Source organism: Salmo salar, chromosome ssa04 (genome assembly GCF_905237065.1).
Source record: "Salmo salar chromosome ssa04, Ssal_v3.1, whole genome shotgun sequence".
NCBI lineage: Eukaryota > Metazoa > Chordata > Actinopteri > Salmoniformes > Salmonidae > Salmo > Salmo salar.
The window spans coordinates 7069341-7091101 of record NC_059445.1 but is presented as its reverse complement, the minus strand read 5'-3'; the positions used below and the strand labels follow the sequence as shown (position 1 = coordinate 7091101).

Below are 21761 nucleotides of genomic sequence, written 5' to 3'. Positions count from 1 at the left end.
CAAAGAGACGGAGTCCATTTTACATTTTCAGTCTTTGAACGAAAAAGACGTCTCCCGGTCAGAATATTATCGCTATTTTACGAGAAAAATGGCATAAAAATTGATTTTAAACAGCGTTTGACATGCTTCGAAGTACGGTAATGGAATATTTTGAATTTTTTGTCACGACATGCGTCCGCGTGTCACCGTTCGGATAGTGTCTGGACGCAAGAACAAAACAGAGGATATTTGAACATAACTATGGATTATTTTGAACCAAAACAACATTTGTGGATGAAGTAGAAGTCCTGGGAGTGCATTCTGACGAAGAACAGCAAAGGTAATCCAATTTTTCTTATAGTAAATCTGACTTTGGTGAGGGCTAAACTTGGTGGGTGTCTAAATAGCTAGCCCGTGATGGCTGGGCTATGTACTCAGAATATTGCAAAATGTGCTTTCACCGAAAAGCTATTTTAAAATCGGACATAGCGATTGCATAAAGGAGTTCTGTATCTATAATTCTTAAAATAATTGTTATGTTTTTTGTGAACGTTTATCGTGAGTAATTTAGTAAATTCACCGGAAGTGTTCGGTGGGAATGCTAGTTCTGAACGTCACATGCTAATGTAAAAAGCTGTTTTTTGATATAAATATGAACTTGATTGAACAAAACATGCATGTATTGTATAACATAATGTCCTAGGAGTGTCATCTGATGAAGATCATCAAAGGTTAGTGCTGCATTTAGCTGTGGTTTTGGTTTTTGTGACATTATATGCTAGCTTGAAAAATGGGTGTGTGATTATTTCTGGCTGGGTACTCTCCTGACATAATCTAATGTTTTGCTTTCATTGTAAAGCCTTTTTGAAATCGGACAATGTGGTTAGATAAAGGAGCGTCTTGTCTTTAAAATGGTGTAAAATAGTCATATGTTTGAGAAATTGAAGTAATAGCATTTTTAAGGTATTTGAATATCGTGCCACTCGATTCCACTGGCTGTTGAGTAGGTGGGACGATTTCGTCCCACATAACTTAGAGAGGTTTTAAGAAACCTTCTGTCTTATGTAACCATACCAAACGTATACCAAAATGTAAACGTAACATATCATACTAACTTGAGTTTCCAATATTTACTTTTACTATGTTACATCTAGTCTATGAGACCAGACTGCAGACAGACACAGTGAGTGAGGGCTGTATTCTCTCCCTTCTCTATATGGCTCTTCCAGACCTGGGTTCAAATTGTTAAATCGTTTTGACATGGTTTTAAATAGTATTTTAAAGTATTCTAAATGATTTAAAAACAGTTTTTGAACCCAGGTCTGGGTACTGTATGGCTGCCCTCTAGTGTTGAGCATGAGCATGACACACATAATTAAACAGAATAGGCTATCTCTATGGTAACTCACCCGTGACCTTCAGTGTGTAGGGCTGGTTGGAGTTCATGCTGATTTCCCATAATCCCGTATGTTTGTCGGGGGCCAGACGGACCCGGTAGAGGTTGCCCACCGTCTGGACAGTCCCCAGTTCCCCGTTGGCCTCATTCTGTTTCTGGGTCACACCTGTAGGGGCAAGGAGGGTGAAATGGGATTATTGCAGGATGCCAGTCAAACATACCTGGTGGAACACATTCAAGCCTGGTTGGTTCACACACAGGGGTGTAAAGTACTTAAGTAAGTTGTTTATTGGGGGTATCTGTAGTTTAATGTACTATTCATATTTTTGATAACTTTTACTTTTACTCCACTACATTCCTAAAATAAATAATGTACTTTTTACTCCATACATTTTCCCTGCAGCTAAAAGTACTCGTTACATTTAGAATGCTCAAGCAGGACAGAATTATGGCACCTATCAATATAACGCTTTGTCATCCCTACTGCCTCTGATCTGGCGGACTCACAAACACAAATACTGTGCTTGTAAATTATGTTGGAGTGTGCCCGTGTCTGTCCATCTGGTTTGCTTAATAAGGAATTTGATGTATAGCATTTACTTTTACTTTGTACTTTTACTCAAGTATGACTATTGATTACTTTTTCTCCTACTGTCCTTAAGTATATTTAAAACCAGATACTTTTAGACTTTTACTCAAGTTTACTGGATAACTTTCACTTTTAATTGAGTCATTTTCTTTTAAGGTTTCTTTACTTTTACTCAAGTATGACAATTGAGTACTTTTTCCACCACTGCTCACACATCCCCATCGCACCGGCTGGCTATAGGGCAGCAACCAAGATTCTCCACTTCTGACCTTAGGTCAGTGTCCAGAGGAAAAGTCATCCTACTCTGTGAGGTGAACCCTTACCTAAAACCTTACCTTAGATCTGTCTAGGTGTTTGAGGTTCTTACGTGCAGGGTTCTTCAAGGTGAAGGTGAGGGACTTTCCAGTGATGTTTGAGGTTCCTACCTGCAGGGTTCTTCAGGGTGAAGGTGAGGGACTTTCCAGTGATGTAGATGGTGATGTTGTTCAGAGACTCGTCCAGCAGGAAGGAGAATGTCTCAGCTCTGCCTGGGTTCCTCGCTCGCTGTAGGACTATCACCTGAGGAGGAGGAGGACAGAATGAGAGAGGAGAGAAAGTGGAAGTAACATAAATAGTTACCTACTGTTTTCATTTAATGTATTTTATTGAACCTTTATTTAACCTTTATTTAACTAGGCAAGTCAGTTAAGAACAAATTCTTATTTACAATGACGGCCTACCAAGAGGCAAAAGGCCTCCTGCGGGACGGGGCTGGGATTACTGGTTTTGCTATGCTATGTTATTTTATGTTAAGCTACAGTATGCTATGTTATGCTATGCTATGTTATTTTATGTTAAGCTACAGTATGCTATGCTATGTTATGCTATGTTATTTTATGTTATGTGATGTTATTTTATGTTATGCTACAGTGTTCTATGTTATGCTATGCTATGTTATGCTATGATATTATGTTATGTTATTTTGACATGCCTAGGCATTTTAAAAGTTCATTAAGCACATATTTGTTTTTCATTCATCAAGTTTTGAATGATTTTAAATAAAAAACGGATCCAAAACAAAATGGCCGCCAGTGTCGACTCACCAGAGCGGAGGTGGAGGAGTCGATGATGACGTCAGTGGCCTGGGGCAGATTTTCCTTGGTGACACTGATTGCCTGACCACCAGACGCCAGCGCCAGGTCCTTGTAGGTCTCGAATGTAGCTTCGCTGGACTCTACTCCACGCCTCCTCCTTCTAGCACCATCACCATCACCAGTCATGAAGAAAGACACCTGGAGAGACACATAGGTGTGTTTGAGAGAGTTTGCCTGGTCGTATTCATTAGGCACCAAATGAAGAAAGAAAGAAAAAAGGCAGTGACTACTTGTCCAATAAGAATTGCGCATTTTGCTGCATTTTGCTACTGTGTGGCCTAATGAATACAATCCTGAACTGCAGGAAATGTTTTCTTCTAAAACAGGAAGTATTTGAGGAAGTGCTCACGGTTGACTTAGTGCTCCTGATCAGGGCCACAATCGTTTCCTTCAATTCAATGTCCTTAGCAATGGCATCTGTGAAAACATAGATGTTGGACGACGCAGGGGCACCGGTCAGCGCCAACTAGAGAGAGAGAGAGATATCAAAATCCAGAAAAGAGCTGTTAAATTCAACAACCACCTAAAAGGAAGCGATTCCCAAACCTTCCATAACAAAGCCATCAACCTGGAGAAGAGTCCCCTAGTCAAGCTGGTCCTAGGGCTCTGTTCACAAACACAAACAGACCCCACAGAGCCCCAGGACATCAACACAATTAGACCCAACCATATCATGAGAAAACAAAAAGATAATTATTTGAGACATTGGAAAGAATTAACAGAAAAACAGAGCAAACTAGAATGCTATTTGTCCCTAAACAGAGAGTACACAGTGGCAGAATAACTGAACACTGTGACTGAACCAAAATTAAGGAAAGCTTTGACGATGTACAGACTCAGTGAGCATAGCCTTGCTATTGAGAAAGGTCGCAGTAGGCAGACCTGGCTCTCAAGAGAAGGCAGGCTATGTAAACACTGTCCACAAAATTAGGTGGAAACTGAGCTGTACTTCCTAACCTCCTGCCAAATGTATGAACATATTAGAGACACACTTCTCCCTCAGATTACACAGACCCACAAAGAATTCTAAAAAAATCATATTTTGATCAACTCCGGTATCTATTGGGTGAAATACCACATTGTGCAATCACAGCAGCTAGATTTGTGACCTGATACCACAGGAAAAGGGTAACCAGTGAAGAACAAACACCATTGTAAATACAACCCATATTTACTTTGATTTATATTTCCTTTTGTACTTTAACTATTTGCACATCGTTACAACACTGTATATAGACATGATATGACGTCTGAAATGTCTTTATTCTTTTGGAACTTGTGTGAGTGTAATATTTACTGTTTTTATTGTTTGTTTCACTTTTTTTATCCAACGTAAACATATGTTTCCCATGCCAATAAAGCCCCTTGAATTGAATTGAAATGAGAGAGACAGAGAGAGAGAGAGAGAGAGAGAGAGAGAGAGAGAGAGTATTTCATGTCTTTATTTATTGTCAGGTGCACTATAGAGAAAGGTATTATATCTGAAACCTGATTGGAAGATAGTCATGTCAATCACTGTACCTGGAGCCCTGATAGGCACATCTCAGGGAGGTCTCCGCCTCCATCAGCCGTGAGGTTAGCGATCTCTGCTTTCATTACATCAGGGTTTGTCGTTTTTATCAGGGGTCCGAACTCTACATACACACACACACACACAGTGCTCACTAACCACTTCCTGACTTAACCACAAACCGCACCAGCATTTCGATGAATGCCAGAGTTTGTCAATGAGGTTTTGCTAAGGAGAATGCTTGGTGGAGTGTAAAGCCAGCTTTACCTGGGTCGTTGAATGGGACCAGGATGTACTGGGAGGGCTCATCCTGCGTTCCCTTCTTGCTGTCGATGATCTCATAGACGACTCTCTTGGCTTCAAGGATGTCATCACTCATGCTCCCCGTGGTGTCGATCACAAAAACAACTACTGACGAACGCGCTACGCCCATGAAGCTGTGGGAGAGAGAGAGAGAGAGATAAAGAGAGAGAGTGTGAGTAACTTCAACATGGGTATTTCCCTCTTCCCCCCCTCTCCTCCCCTTCACCCCCCTTTACCCTTCACCCCCCTCTACCCATCTCCTCCCCTTTACCCGCTCTCTACCCGTCTCCTCTGCTTCACCCCTCTCTACCCCTCTCCTCTCCCCCCTCTACCTGTCCAATTCATCCCCCTCTACCCCTATTCTCTCCTTCACCCCTCTCCTCCCCTTCACCCCCCTCTATCCCTCTCCTCTCCTTCACCCCCCTCTACCCCTCTCCTGCCCTTCACCCCCTCTACCCCTCTCCTCCCCTCCACCCCACCCTACCCCTCTCCTCCCCTTCACCCCCCTCTACCCCTCTCCGTACCGTAGGTAGTTGTTGTCACCGGCGGCGCCCCGGATGTCGTCCAGCAGCTGGAGGGTGGCCTTCGTTGCCACGGTGACAGCAGCGGTGTGCAGGGCCACGTTGTCAGAGCGACGCTCATCCTTGCTGATGCCCCCGCGAGGAGCCTTGGAGCTGGTCAGGTCAGCTGCACCGCCATGACTACACTTACCTGGGAGAAGAGAGGTGATGATGGGTGTTATACAGAGAGTGTGTGGGTATCTGGGGAAGGTAGTGTGTGTGTATGTGTATGTGTATGTGTGTGTGTGTGTACGTGTACGTGTGTGTACCTTTAGGCTTAGCTGAGGACAAGATCCCCATGTATCCAGAGGTGAGTTTCTTCTCATTAAGAATGTTGGGCAGGATGGAGTTGGAACAGAACCCCCCATTGGCACAGTCACTGCAGGTCGGGGTTTTAACATCTACAAAATCAAAACTCAATTTTCAAGGGTCATTCTTAAATTACGGTGACAAAAAAAATATTAGATGTATTTTTATATGAATGCATTTGGGTACATCTTCCCATTCTAAATGAACTAATATGGGACCTTAAACTAACTTAAAATATTTTTTACCATTATAATAACATTCTGCCACCAGTAGGAGTAGTAACATCAATGATGGTAACACCAATAAGACATTTTAAGTAAATGTGGATTTTCTGAAATGGAGGCCACAAATGCTGAAATGTCATCAAATCTTAAAAAATTATTTACTAGTTATGTGATTAATGATTTTGCTCACAGTGTTATTTCCCTTCATTTAAATTGGCTAACACCAAGTGACACAATGGAATGAGACACATTTGAATCCTCAAATGTATGACATACTAAAAGGGTGTGATTAGCTAATATTTTTTTAAACATAAATCCTCCCCAGATAACCCTTTGCCACTGGAAAGGGGAATACCTAGTCTGTTGTACAACTGAAGGCATTCAACTGAAATGTGTCTTCCACATTTAACCCAAACCCTCTGAATCAGAGAGGTGCGGAGGGCTGCCTTAATCGACATCCACGTCTTCGGGGCCCGGGGAACAGCGGGTTAACTGCCTTGCTCAGGGGCAGAATGACAGATTTTTACCTTGTCAGCTCAGGGATTCGATCCAGCAACCTTTTGGTTACTGGCCCAATGCTCTAACCACTAGGCTCGAACGCTCAAGGTCATTGTATATCTGTTTCATCTGTGATTTTCAAGGGGGTAACACAAATGACAAAACTGAGGGACACACATTATATTCATAATAAAATAAGTATTTTATTAAACTTCTTTGTTTTTATTGATCTATACAATATATGAAATACTTTTGTTCACTGTCATTCAAAATAATAGAAAGATATCTCTAAATTCCCCAAAACATATCACTACACCTCAACACATCACCAGTGAGACAAGCCAATTTGCTAGCCCCCAGTAGTTTCTACAACGCATACAAATACACTACATGACCAAAAGTATGTCGACACCTGTTCGTCGAAAATCTCATTCCAAAATCATGGGCAATAATATGGAGTTGGTCCCCCTTTGCTGCTATAACAGCCTCCACTCTTCTGGGAAGGCTTTCTACTAGATGTTTGAACATTGCTGCGGGACTTGCTTCCATTCAGCCACAAGAGCATTAGTGAGGTCGGGCACTGATGTTGGGCGATTAGGCCTGGCTCGCAGTCAGCGTTCCAATTCATCCCAAAGGTGTTCGATGGGGTTGAGGTCAGGGTTCTGTGCAGGCCAGTCAAGTTCTTCCACACCAATCTCAACAAACCATTTCTCTATGGACCTCGCTTTGTGGCATGGGGTCGTTGTCAAGCTGATACAGGAAAGGGCCTTCCCCAAACTGTTGCCACAAATTCAGAAGTACAGAATCATCTAGAATGTAATTGTATGCTGTAGCGTTAAGATTTCCCTTCACTGGAACTAAGGGGCCTAGCCCAAACCATGAAAAACAGCCCCAGACCATTATTCCTCCTCCACCAAACTTTACAGTTGGCACTATGCAATGAGGTAGGTAGCGTTCTCCTGGAATCCGTCAAACCCATATTAGTCCGTCGGACTGCCAGATGGTGAAGCGTGATTCATCACTCCAAAGAATGCATGTCCACTGCTCCAGAGTCCTATGGTGGCGAGCTTTACAACACGCTTGGCATTGCATATGGTGATCTTAGGCTTGTGTGAGGCTACTCGGCCATGGAACCCCATTTCATGAAGCTCCCTACGAAACGTTATTGTGCAGTAGTTGCTTCCAGAAGCAGTTTGGAACTCGGTGGTGAGTGTTGCATCCGAGGACATACATTTTTTACACGCTTCAGCACATGGTCCCATTCTGTGAGCTTGTGTGGCCTACCAGTTCGCATTGTTGCTCCTAGACATTTCCACTTCACAATAACAGCACTTACAGTTATCCTGGGCAGGTCTAGCGGGCCAGAAATTTCACAAACTGACTTGTTGGAAATGTGGCATCCTATGACGGTGCCACGTTGAAAGTCAGTGAAGTCTTCAGTAAGGCCATTCTACTGCCAATGTTTGTCTATGGAGATTGCATGGCCGTGTGCTCGATTTTATACACCTGTCAGCAACGGGTGTGGTGAAATAGCCTAATCCCCTTATATAAATAGTGTAGATGTGTTGCAGTATAAAGGACTTCCATTTGTTATATTTTTGGCATTTACATTTTTTTTTCTTTATATTTAATTTTTGTATTTATCCCCCTTTTTATCTCCGCAAATTCCTGATATCCAATTGCGTTCCAATTACCTTCTTGTCTCATCGCTGCAACTCCCCAACGGGCTCGGGAGAGGCGAAGGTCAAGTCATGCGTCCTCAGATTTATCTCTTTATCTCGTCTCCTGTTTTTATCTGCTATCGTTCTTTTTCTTCACATTCCATATCACCCTCCCCCCTTCCTTCCATCATTCCCTACCACCCTCCCTCCTTCCTTGTCCTACCACCCTCCCTCCCTCCCTCCCTGTCCTACCACCCTTCCTCCCTCCAGTTGGTTCCTAGCTGTCCTCGTTGCTGCTTTAACACAAGCCCTCCCTCCCTCCCTCCAGTTGGTTCCTAGCTGTCCTCGTTGCTGCATTAACACAAGCCCTCCCTACCTGCCAGGTTTTCCAGTGGGAGATCGGGGCGGATCAGGTTGGCGTAGGGTTCAGTGTATCCCAGATCCACCCAATTACTGTGGCTGTAGAAGTCCTGACAAAACACAAGCATGTATTATTTACCAAGTCTGTGTCTGTGGGAAAGATATCTATCTAATTCCCTATTACAGACACCTCAAGATAGAAGTATACTTGGTTCAGATGATAACACTTGAGCCAAGGCTAAATATGAAACGAGAGATGAGTGGTGAGATAGATGTTTTCTTTCTCTCCCCCCTTCTCCCTCTATCCTTTTATTCCTTACCTTTTTATTCTTTTAAATTGTATTTAACCTTTATTTTATCAGGGACTCAAACTGAGACCAATGTCACTTTTACAGATCAGCCCTAAATTACATAAATTACAGAAAATCCACACATCAAAAACAGGGGCACAACTTTTACTGGAGAAGGGAGGACATGTCCCCCCCACATTCTGAAATTATATTTTGTCCCCCCCAGTTTTATCACTGGAATGTGATACAAAAACTTGGCAACGGTGTACTTTAGGACCATGCGGACACCTCCGAGCGGTCAGTAGGTTGTTTGGAGTGTTTATCCGACAAAAAATGTAAATATAATATTAATTTGATGTCCCCCCCACTTATTAAACCACTTCTATATGCTCCCCTAAATCAAAAACATGGTCATAAAAAAAAACACATTCATCAGTAATAAGGTCCTCAATCAGCTTTCTGAACTGACCTAGAGGCACCAAAACATCACATTTAACAACATTTAGAATAAAACAAAATGCTGATTAACTTAACTCAGTAGAGACCAAAGGACAGTATGCCATCCCTGAGACCAGGTGTGGTAACTCGTATGTCTAAAGTTTAGTAATGATGTAAGGTATAGTGGGAATTTTTTGTAAAAGGGCTTTAGAAATTAAAACATAGCAACGTATCAACCTATGTGACATCAAAGAGGTCAAACCAACTTTCTTGTAGAGAATACTGTGATGAGTAGTAAAATTGTCACTTGTAATAAAGCGCTGTACGCTATGATAAACTGCATCTAATGGCTTTGATGAAGTGGCAGCTGCATTCATATAGATGATGTCGCCATAGTCTAGGACCGATAGGAACATCAGTTGAATAATCTGTTTAAGCACAGGCAAGGAGACATAAATATATATTTAAAAAAATGTACCCCCAATTTCGTGGTATCCAATTGGTAGTTACAGTCTTGTCCCATTGCAGTAAATCTTTTACGGACTCGAGAGAGGCAAAACATGACCTAGCCAAGTCGCACTGCTTCTTGACACAAAGCCCGCCGCACCAATGTGTTGGAGGAAACACCGTACACCTGGTGACCATGTCAGCATGCATGCTCCCAGCCCGCCACAGGAGTTGCGATGGGACAAGGAAATCTCAGCCTACCAAACCCTCTCCTAACCCAGACAACACTGGGCCAATTGTGCGCCACCTTATGGGTCTCCCCATCACAGCCAGGGATCGAACTTGGGTCTGTAGTGACACCTCAAGCACTGCAATGCAGTGCCTTAGACCACTGCACCATTCGGGAGGCCAATTCAAATACATTTTAACAAACAATTGGACCCTCAGAAAATGCGTCCCTCAGTTGAATTTCAAAATCCCGATGTGGCCCTCGAGCCAAAAAGTTTGCCCACCCCTGTACTAGAGTCTATTGAAGGACGGTTGCATCGATCTAAGTAACATAATAAAAAATCCCCATCAAAATCCGTCAGTTTAAGGTAGAGATATCTGTTTTTTGCATGGGCTGCCTCTCAAACCACTGCATGGGCTGCCTCTCAAACCACTGCATCCGCCTATCTGTGGTCAAAGGTGTTTGTCAGACCAAGAGACATCCCGAAAATCGGTCTTCTCAGGAAAATGTCTGTAGCGTCCGAACGGTTTGGCTTACTTACTATAATAACCATACTATGAAAAGATGAGACTCTCACGAACATAATGGCAGTCTCCATTTTGCCCCACGAGACTCATCTGAAGTCGGTACCATTGATGTACCAACTTCTGTTGGTAGCGTCTGAACCATTTGGGCTACAAACAAATGTGACCCCACGTGTCACGGGACTCGTTACCGGTTCAAATAAATAATGTCAGTATGGAGGTAGTTTTGTGCATACCCCCCAAAAAAGCGGTTTAATATGTATAAAAAATACATATTTCCTGAGCTTTCTTTTATCTTCTAGATATAAGATAGACAATTCAATCAACCCCTACGGGACCCCTTTCTTAATATCCAGGAAACCTGAGTAGGTATGCATTAAGTTCAATCTGTTAAGTGGTTTTGAAAGCAATTCCATGCAGCCTGTTCACGGCCAGTTAAGGAAAGCGTCTGAATGAGCAGTGACTGGTCAAAAGGATCAAAAGCCTTTGACAGGTTGATGACAGAGAGCAGCACAATGTTGCCTTTTATCCATACAGTTAGCCACATCATTTAGAACCATGGATGCAGCAGAGATAGTGCTATGACCTGGTCTAAAACCTGACTGATGTACGTTTCAAAGAAAGATCTTGGCTTGAGAATGAATCAAGGATTCTAACATTTTTAGCTAGGCAAGAACGTTTAGGGATAGGGCGATTCATTATTTAGCTCACAAGGCCATCACTTTGTGAAAGGGGAGCACATGGGCCGCCTTCCAAACCTTGGGGGATAGTATCATATATAATCTTTCATTTTTAACCTTTATTTAACCAGGCAAGTCAGTTAAGAACAAATTCTTATTTAGAATGACAGCCTACCCCGGCCAAACCCGGACGACGCTGAGCCAATTGTGAGCCACCCTATTGGACTACCAATCATGGCCGGATTGTGATACGACCTGAAATCAAACCAGGGTCTGTAGTGACGCCTGTAGCACTGAGATGCAGTGCCTTAGACCGCTGCACCACTCGGGAGTCCATCAGATTCAAAATATAGGTTAATGATTCAACAATCAGGGGGGCAGAGTGGATGGATCAAGCATATCAGCCCAGTGGATTATTTTACATGAATCTTAAGCAAGGCATCTAGCACATCACAGTGAGTTGTTGCAATGACAACAAAATATTTACGAGAAGTTGACGGGTTAACAGTCAAGTCAGCTAGAGGGCTGGAAGAGGGAAGAGCAGTCGATTGATTGACCAGTGTAAATTAAACCACAGTTTCTCTCAAAATAAAAAGCCTGCCGAGATAAAATTATGATAAAAAAGCACCACGTATCCCAATGTTCTCCGTTATGACGCCAGAGTCAGACAGAACTTGCTGAGGCAGGAAAGAAGAGGAATTTGTACGTTTCAGTACATTTACTATTTTCAACAAAAAACATTACGATCACCAGCAGAGCCAGAGATAGAGCTGAACAAGCTTTCTTAACCGAGATAGTACGTCTGTTTCTCAGTTGTCTGAGAGATTGCCAGACAACTACACAGTCACTTTTCCTTGCTTTGGCCCAGGCCTGATTTCTCATCTGAATGAGCTCAGATAGCTCAGAAGAAACCAAGGGTTAGATTTATCTTTGACTCTGAATTATCTGAAAGGGGACCGGAGTGGCTGCAGGGGACCGGAGTAGCTGCAAGGGACCGGAGTAGCTGCAGGGGACCGGAGTGGGTGCAGGGGACCGGAGTGGGTGCAGGGGACCGGAGTGGCTGCCAATGCTCCATTTTGGATGTGCACAGGAGGCCTGGGTGTGGCTCCTGTTGCAGGGTTGGAGCTGCCATGGGGGGCAGGAATGATACATGTTGTGGACTGCATCATGTGGTGCACTACCCTTAACATTGTTTTACCAGACCCTAGGGTAGTGGTCGGTGCTGTGTAGAGCTGGGCTGAGTTGAGGTGGGCCTGGTCTGATAGAGCTTTGCTGTGATGGGCCAGGTCTGGTTGACCATGTCAGAGGCAGGTCTGGTCTGGTCGCATGGGAGGGAGGTTGTAGGGGGATTTGAAGAGGGTACTGTAGAGGGGCCTCTTTGACTGTGTGCGGCTTGGGCATAGCTCATTGTATCTGCATGCAGTTAATTAGGGAAAAGTGGTGGGGGGGCAGTGTTGCTGGCTGTTCTCCAGTCTCTGTGAGGCGCCATCAGATGCAGGTCTAAAGAAATGTCTGATTTATCTCAGGGTGTTGGTGGCTGGTCTGCAGCTCCTGATCTTATCTCCCTTGATTCTTGAAAGTGTTGGACTTCCCCCTTCTTTTCTTTCCATCCTCCTCTCTCTCTCTCTCCCTTTCTCTCTCTCCCGCTCCCTCTCTCTCTCCCTTTCCTGTAGTCATGGCTCTACATCAGGGGTGCCAAAGTCAATCAGGAAATGGGCCGTATTGAAAAAACGAAAGGAATTTGCGAGCCAGACATACATAGCTTATTGTTTGTTTTTACCAACAAAAAAAAAAAACCTGAATACAACTGCTACCCAAACTGGCCATAGTTTTATTCTGAAAAATATGACGCTTTATAATGTCCACTTACATAGTAATGTGCCCTTGAGCAATGCAGTTAACCCAAATTGCTCCTGTGTAATGGCCGTCGTTGAAGAGAGTAGAACAAGGCGCAGCGTGATTAGTGCTCATCATGAATTTATTAAAGATAGAACACTTTAAACAAAAAAACAACAAACCGATAGCCAAACAGTTCTGTCAGGTGCAAAATACTAAACAGAAATGAACTACCCACAAAACCCAAAGGAAAACAGGCTGCCTAAGTATGACTCCCAATCAGCGACAACAATGTACAGCTGTCCCTGATTGAGGGCCATACCAGGCCAAAACAAAGAAATACAAAGCATAGAAAAACGGACATAGAATGCCCACCCAAATCACACTCTGACCAAACCTAAATAGAGACATAAAAAAGGCTCTCTCAGGTCAGGGCGTGACTGTACCCCCCCCAAAGGTTCGGACTCCGGCCGCAAAACCTGAAAGTATAGGGGAGGGTCTGGGTGGGCATTTCTCCACGGTGGCGGCTCTGGAGCGGGACGCAGACCCCGCTCCACCACTGGCTCACCCCACTTAGGTGGCGCCTCTAGAGCGGGGTCCCTCGCCGCGGACCCCGGACTGGTGGGCGACTCTGGCTGCGCCGGAGGACAGGCGGGCGACTCTGGCTGCGCCGGAGGACAGGCGGGCGACTCTGGGAGCTCCGGACTGTAGGGCGACTCTGGGAGCTCCGGACTGTTGGGCGACTCTCTCGGTTCCGGACTGTGGGCCGTCTCTCTACGGGGCACTGTCGCCGGACACACTGGACGAGGCACTGTCACTGGACACTCTGGACGAGGCACTGTCGCCGGACACTCTGGACGAGGCACTGTCAACGGACACTCTGGACGAGGCACTGTCGCCAGACACTCTGGACGAGGCACTGTCGCCGGACACTCTGGACGAGGCACTGTCGCCGGACACTCTGGACGAGGCACTGTCGCCGGACACTCTGGACGAGGCACTGTCGCCGGACACTCTGGACGAGGCACTGTCGCCGGACACTCTGGACGAGGCACTGTCGCCGGACACTCTGGACGAGGCACTGTCGCCAGACACTCTGGACGAGGCACTGTCGCCGGACACTCTGGACGAGGCACTTTCGCCGGACACTCTGGACGAGGCACTGTCGCCGGACACTCTGGACGAGGCACTGTCGCCGGACACTCTGGACGAGGCACTGTTGCCGGACACTCTGGATGGGGACTGCGCACTGAAGGCCTGATGCGTGGGGCTGGCTTAGGAAGCGCCAGACTAGGGACACGCACCACTGGGCTAGTGCGAGGAGCAGGAGCAGGACGAGCTGGACTGGGCTGACGCACTGAGGGCCTGGTGCGTGGGGCTGGTACTGGAGGTACCAGACTGGAGACACGCACCTCAAGGCTAGTGCGAGGAGCGGGAACAGGACGTACCAGACTGGGCTGACGCACTGGAGGCCTGATGCGTGGGGCTGGTACTGGAGGTACCAGACTGTAGACACGCACCTCAGGGCTAGTGTGGGGAGCAGGATACACTGGACCGTAGAGGCGCACTGGCGGTCTCGAGCGCAGGACTGGCACTGCCCGTACTGGCTGGGTGCCCACTTCCCCCCGGCAAAAGCAGGACGCTGGCACCGAGCACACCGGCCTGTGGATACTCGGCCTCGACGCCGTGCGCATCACCCCATAGCACGGGGCCTGACCAGTACCACGCTGCCTCTGGTAAGCACAGGGAGTTGGCTTAGGGTTCAACCCTGGCCATGCCAAACTAACTGTGTGCCCCCCCCAAACATTTTTTGGTGGGCTGCCTCTCAGGTTCCCATAGCTCCCTTCGCTTGTCCTCCCAGAGTTGACGTTCCAACTCCCATGTCCATCCTTCCCCCTGATGCTCCAAACCACGCTGCTTCGTCTTCTGTTGGTGGGTAGTTCTGTAACGGCCGTCGTTGAAGAGAGTAGACCAAGACGCAGCGTGATTAGTGCTCATCATGAATTTATTAAAGATAGAACACTTTAAACAAAAAAACAAGAAACCGAAAGCCAAACAGTTCTGTCAGGTGCAAAACACTAAACAGAAATTAACTACCCACAAACCCCAAAGGAAAACAGGCTGCCTAAGTATGACTCCCAATCAGCGACAATGATGTACAGCTGTCCCTGATTGAGAGCCATACCATGCCAAAACAAAGAAATACAAAGCATAGAAAAACGGACATAGAATGCCCACCCAAATCACACCCTGACCAAACCTAAATAGAGACATAAAAAAGGCTCTCTCAGGTCAGGGCGTGGCATCCTGTAAGTCGCTCTGGATAAGAGTGTCTGCTAAATGGCGTAAATTTTAACATTTATCCTGGACACTGAAATGAACACAATGAACACATATTACATTTGGTATGGTTACATGAGACAGAAGTTTACTTAAGGCGACAATGAACAGAGAGTGGTTGGCCGGGCATATAACGCAAACATCTAGCCACCCAAAGGTTGTGTGTTCGAATCTCATCACGGACAACTTTAACATCTTTGCTAATTAGCAATTTTTTAACTACTTACTACTTTGTAGCTACTTTGCAACTACTTAGCATGTTAACTAACCTTATAACCCTAACCTTAACCCTTTTAGCTAACCCTTCCCTTATCCCTGACCCTTACCTTAACCCTTTGACATAACTCCTAACCTTAACCCTAACTTTAACCCTAACCCCTAACCCTAACCACTAGCCTAGCTAACATTAGCCCACTAGCTAACGTTAGCAATAACAAATTGAAATTCGTAACATATCATATGAATTGTAATTTGTAACACATCATACCAAATGGATGAAGGACATATGAAACATAATATATCATGCTAAAAGGACTGTATACAATGTAACCTGCAGATATACATTTCATGCGATTTACACATTTACGGCATTTTTATGGTACAGTTTTCTCCTTAGTCACCCCGCCCACCCCCCACCCGCCCTTCATTCACAGAATATTTCATAACCCTTAACACCCCCCCTCCCTCTCTCTGTCCTCTTACCTGTACTGTGTCTCTCTCTAGCTACCTGTACTGTGTACAGTCCTCTCCCCAGTGTCTCTCTAGCTACCTGTACTGTGTACAGTCCTCTCCCCAGTGTCTCTCTAGCTACCTGTACTGTGTACAGTACTCTCCCCAGTGTCTCTCTAGCTACCTGTACTGTGTACAGTCCTCTCCCAGTGTCTCTCTAGCTACCTGTACTGTGTACAGTACTCTCCCCGGTCTCTCTCTAGCTACCTGTACTGTGTACTGTCCTCTCCCCAGTGTCTCTCTAGCTACCTGTACTGTGTACAGTACTGTTGCATATACCCATATCCCCTCTTTCACCCCCCCCTTCTCCCCCTCTCGCTCCTCTTACCTGTAGTGTGTGTAGTACTCTCCCCAGTGTCTCTCTGGCAGCCAGGAAGTTCTCCTTTTGTATGTTGGCCTTGATGCTGGCCACCCCATCAGTGATAAGGCGTCGGCCCAGAGCAAACGCCTCAGAGTTAAAATGATGGGCTGGGCTGTTATAATAAAGATTATGATCAATTTCTTTTATATAGAAAACGGCTGTAGGAGTGATATACCAAATGTTCACTTGGACTGGCACAATAATGACAATGATTAATTGTTTAAATAGTTCATATATTACATACGTTAGAAGAAGGGTGTAGGAGGGATGCACATCCTAAATGTTTACAATAATGAGCTTAGGAATACTAGTTAAACTAGTTAAATTAAGATTTAAAAAAACGTAAACTCAGCAAGAAAAGAAACGTCCCTTTTTCAGGACCCTGTCTTTCAAAGATAATTCGTAAAAATCCAAATAACTACACAGATCTTCATTGTAAAGGGTTTAAACACTGTTTCCCATGCTTGCTCAATGAACCATAAACAATTAATGAACATGCACTTGTGGAACGGTCGTTAAGACACTAACAGCTTACAGACGGTAGGCAAGGAAAACTTAGGACACTAAAGAGGCTTTTCTACTGACTCTGAAAAAAACCAAAAGAAAGATGCCCAGGGTCCCTGCTCATCTGCGTGAATGTGCCATAGGCATGCTGCAAGGAGGCATGAGGACTGCAGATGTAGCCAGGGCAATAAATTGCAATGTCCATACTGTGAGACGCCTAAGACAGCGCTACAGTGAGACAGGACGGACAGCTGATCATCCTCGCAGTGGCAGACCATGTGTAACAACACCTGCACAGGATCGGTACATCTGAACATCACACCTGCGGGACAGATACAGGATGGCAACAACACCTGCCCGAGTTACACCAGGAACGCACAATCCCTCCATCGGTGCTCAGACTGTCCGCAATAGGCTGAGAGAGGCTGGACTGAGGGCTTGTAGGCCTGTTGTAAGGCAGGTCCTCACCAGACATCACCGGCAACAACGCCGCCTATGGGCACAAACCCACCATCGCTGGACCAGACAGGACTGGCAAAAAGTGCTCTTCACTGACAAGTCGTGGTTTTGTCTCGCCAGGGGTGATGGTTGGATTCGTGTTTAACGTCGATGGAATTCGCGTTACACCAAGGCTGGTACTCTAGAGTGGGATCGATTTGGATGGGGAGGGTCCGTCATGGTCTGGGGCGGTGTGTCACAGCATCATCGGACTGAGCTTGTTGTCATTGCAGGCAATCTCAACGCTGTGCGTTACAGGGAAGATATTAGTGTTCTGCCATGGCCACCAAAGATCCCGGATCTCAATCCCATTGAGCACGTCTGGGACCTGTTGGATCGGACTGTGAGGTCTAGAATAATCCCCCCAGAAATGTCCGGGAACTTTCAGGTGCCTTGGTGGAAGAGTGGGGTAACATCTCACAGCAAGAACTGGCTAATCTGGTGCAGTCCACGAGGAGGAGATGCACTGCAGTACTTAATGCAGCTGGTGGCCACACCAGATACTGACTGTTACTTTTGATTTTGACCCCTGCTTTGACACATTATTACATTTCTGTTCATCACGTCTGTGGAACTTGTTCAGTTTATGTCTCAGTTGTTGAAAAATGTTATGTTCATACAAATATTTACACGTTTGCTGAAAATAAACGCAGTTGACAGTGAGAGGACGTTTCTTTTTTTGCTGAGTTTATGTTGCTTTTCCTTTGCTACTTACATATTAAGGGAACCTCATGCTCTATCAATGTAGCACCAACCTGTTGACATAGTAAGGGAACCTCATGCTCTATCAATGTAGCACCAACCTGTTGACATAATAAGGGAACCTCATCCTCTATCAATGTAGCACCAACCTGTTGACATAATAAGTGAACCTCATCCTCTATCAATGGAGCACCAACCTGTTGACATATTAAGAGAACCTCATGCTCTATCAATGTAGCACCAACCTGTTGACGTAATAAGAGAACCTCATCCTCTATCAATGTAGCACCAACCTGTTGACATAATAAGTGAACCTCATCCTCTATCAATGGAGCACCAACCTGTTGACATAGTAAGGGAACCTCATCCTCTATCAATGTAGCACCAACCTGTTGACATAATAAGTGAACCTCATCCTCTATCAATGTAGCACCAACCTGTTGACATAGTAAGGGAACCTCATCCTCTATCAATGTAGCACCAACCTGTTGACATAATAAGTGAACCTCCTCCTCTATCAATGTAGCACCAACCTGTTGACATAATAAGGGAACCTCCTCCTCTATCAATGTAGCACCAACCTGTTGACATAATAAGGGAACCTCATCCTCTATCAATGTAGCACCAACCTGTTGACATAATAAGGGAACCTCATCCTCTATCAATGTAGCACCAACCTGTTGACATAATAAGGGGACCTCATCCTCTTTCAATGTAGCACCAACCTGTTGACAAAGTCTCTGTCCACCTGTCCGTTCTGTATGTAGATCTCGTTCAGGGCAGATTTGAACTTAGCTGCTGACACTTCACCTGTTGCTTTGGGTCCCAGGCAGGCCTGGACCAGCTCCTCTGCAGAATTGCCCTACAGGGAAAGGTCATAGGTCAAAGGGTAGAGGTTAGAAATCAGCCAATCAGAATTGAGGGAAAGGTAGATAAAGAAAATCACATTTAGATAAAAGAAAATCTTAACACTCATTCTGACACAAAACTCTTCCCTCTCTCTCTCTCTCTCTCACACACACACACATTCACACTCACACTCACACGCACACACATACACACACACACACTTACCGTGGGGGTGAAGTCTCGTCCCTCTGACTCGGTGATGGCTTGGCACACCTCTGTGACCTTCTGTAGCACGGCTTTTTCCGTGATGCTGACGTGGGTGGAGGCTCCGCCCCCGATGGGAGCAAACGCCCAGGCTCCTCCTGATAGGACCAGAGCCAAGAAGGACATACCCAGCACTGGTGACATCATCAGTCTGTGTTGGAGAGAAGGGGGGGGGGGGGGTACGTAAGAGAGAGAGACTGCCATCATCATCATTATCATCAGGAAGTGGGATTTCATTATCAACAACTGTAAGGAAATCCCTGACACAGCCCCTGTTGTTAAAGCTCTAGGCCACATCCCAACATGCCCTATAATAAAGTTAGTAGACAGAAGCATCTTCACGAAACATGATTAAAATATAATAATACATTGGCATACCTAATTAGAGACCGGTTTTTAGCCCCTGTCCTGGCACATAGTCCTGGCACATAATACATTCCCTGTTACCCCACTTCAATCAGTGTAGATGAAGGGGAGGAGACAGGTTAAAGAAGCCTTGAAACAATTGAGACATGGATTGTGTATGTGTGCCATTCAGAGGGTGAATGGGCAAGACAAAAAAAGTGCCTTTGAACAGGGTATGGTAGTAGATGCCAGGTGCGCCGGCTTGTGTCAAGAACTGCAATGCTGCTGGATTTTTCACGCTCAACAGTTTCTGGTGTGTATCAAGAATGGTCCAACACCCAAAGGACACACCTTGACTTATTAAGGTTGTTCTGAGGGAATCTCAATATTAGTGTTCCTAATGTTTGGTATACTCTATGAATATCCTTTAGCTGAATAGCTATTTATTGAACACCTTTAGTTCCTCACGGACTTGAACCCGATCGAACATCTCTAGAGAGACCTGAAAATTGCTGTGCAGCGACGCTCCCCATCCAACCTGACAGAGCTTGAGAGGATCTGCAGAGAAGAATGGGAGAAACTCCCCAAATACTGGTTTGCCAAGCTTGTAGTGTCATACCCAGGAAGACTCAAGGCTGTAATCGCTGCCAAAGGTGCTTAAACAAAGTACTGAGTGAAGTGTCTGAATACTTATGTAAATGTAATATTTAAGTTTTTTATTTTTAATAAAAACAGTTTTTGCTTTGCCGTTATGGGATATTGTGTATGGATTGATTGGGGGGGAGGACTATTTAATACATTTTAGAATAAGGCTGTAACATAATGTAACATAATGTGGAAAAAGTCAAGAGGTCTGAATACTTTTCGAATGCACTGTATGTAGATATATACACTGCTCAAAAAAATAAAGGGAACACTAAAATAACACATCCTAGATCTGAATGAATTAAATATTCTTATTAAATACATAGTTGAATGTGCTGACAACAAAATCACACAAAAATAATCAATGGAAATCCAATTTATCAACCCATGGAGGTCTGGATTTGGAGTCACACTCAAAATTAAAGTGGAAAACCACACTACAGGCTGATCCAACTTTGATGTAATGTCCTTAAAACAAGTCAAAATGAGGCTCAGTAGTGTGTGTGGCCTCCACGTGCCTGTATGACCTCCCTACAATGCCTGGGCATGCTCCTGATGAGGTGGCAGATGGTCTCCTGAGGGATCTCCTCCCAGACCTGGACTAAAGCATCCGCCAACTCCTGGACAGTCTGTGGTGCAACGTAGCGTTGGTGGATGGAGTGAGACATGATGTCCCTGATGTGCTCAATTGGATTCAGGTCTGGGGAACGGGCGGGCCAGTCCATAGCATCAATGCCTTCCTCTTGCAGGAACTGCTGACACACTCCAGCCACATGAGGTCTAGCATTGTCTTGCATTAGGAGGAACCCAGGGCCAACCGCACCAGCATATGATCTCACAAGGGGTCTGAGGATCTCATCTCGGTACCTAATGGCAGTCAGGCTACCTCTGGCGAGCACATGGAGGGCTGTGCGGCCCCCCAAAGAAATGCCACCCCACACCATGACTGACCCACCGCCAAACCGGTCATGCTGGAGGATGTTGCAGGCAGCAGAACGTTCTCCACGGCATCTTCAGACTCTGTCACGTCTGTCACGTGCTCAGTGTGAACCTGCTTTCATCTGTGAAGAGCACAGGGCGCCAGTGGCGAATTTGCTAATCTTGGTGTTCTCTGGCAAATGCCAAACGTCCTGCACGGTGTTGGGCTGTAAGCACAACCCCCACCTGTGGACGTCGGGCCCTCATACCACCCTCATGGAGTCTGTTTCTGACCGTTTGAGACACATGCACATTTGTGGCCTGCTGGAGGTCATTTTGCAGGGCTCTGGCAGTGCTCCTCCTGCTCCTCCTTGCACAAAGGTGGAGGTAGCGGTCCTGCTGCTGGGTTGTTGCCCTCCTACGGCCTCCTCCACGTCTCCTGATGTACTGGCCTGTCTCCTGGTAGCGCCTCCATGCTCTGGACACTACGCTGACAGACACAGCAAACCTTCTTGCCACAGCTCGCATTGATGTGCCATCCTGGATGAGCTGCACTACCTGAGCCACTTGTGTGGGTTGTAGACTCCGTCTCATGCTACCACTAGAGTGAAAGCACCGCCAGCATTCAAAAGTGACCAAA

At 45.5% G+C, this 21761-nt stretch overlaps 1 protein-coding gene across 1 annotated transcript in view; it reads right to left on the bottom strand.

Annotated features, from left to right (window-relative positions):
* Nucleotides 1–21761, bottom strand: part of vwa11 (von Willebrand factor A domain containing 11) — a 32219-nt gene that overhangs the window by 8747 nt on the left and 1711 nt on the right. The window contains exons 2-13 of the mRNA XM_014209910.2: nucleotides 19175–19364; nucleotides 18826–18962; nucleotides 16364–16508; nucleotides 8539–8632; nucleotides 5740–5871; nucleotides 5435–5621; nucleotides 4875–5044; nucleotides 4619–4731; nucleotides 3447–3563; nucleotides 3047–3235; nucleotides 2390–2522; nucleotides 1389–1541 (exon numbers count right to left, since the gene is read on the bottom strand). Coding sequence (XP_014065385.2) covers nucleotides 1389–1541; nucleotides 2390–2522; nucleotides 3047–3235; nucleotides 3447–3563; nucleotides 4619–4731; nucleotides 4875–5044; nucleotides 5435–5621; nucleotides 5740–5871; nucleotides 8539–8632; nucleotides 16364–16508; nucleotides 18826–18962; nucleotides 19175–19360 — 1756 coding nt within the window. The 5' untranslated portion in view covers nucleotides 19361–19364. The remainder of the gene's footprint in view (nucleotides 1–1388; nucleotides 1542–2389; nucleotides 2523–3046; nucleotides 3236–3446; nucleotides 3564–4618; nucleotides 4732–4874; nucleotides 5045–5434; nucleotides 5622–5739; nucleotides 5872–8538; nucleotides 8633–16363; nucleotides 16509–18825; nucleotides 18963–19174; nucleotides 19365–21761) is intronic.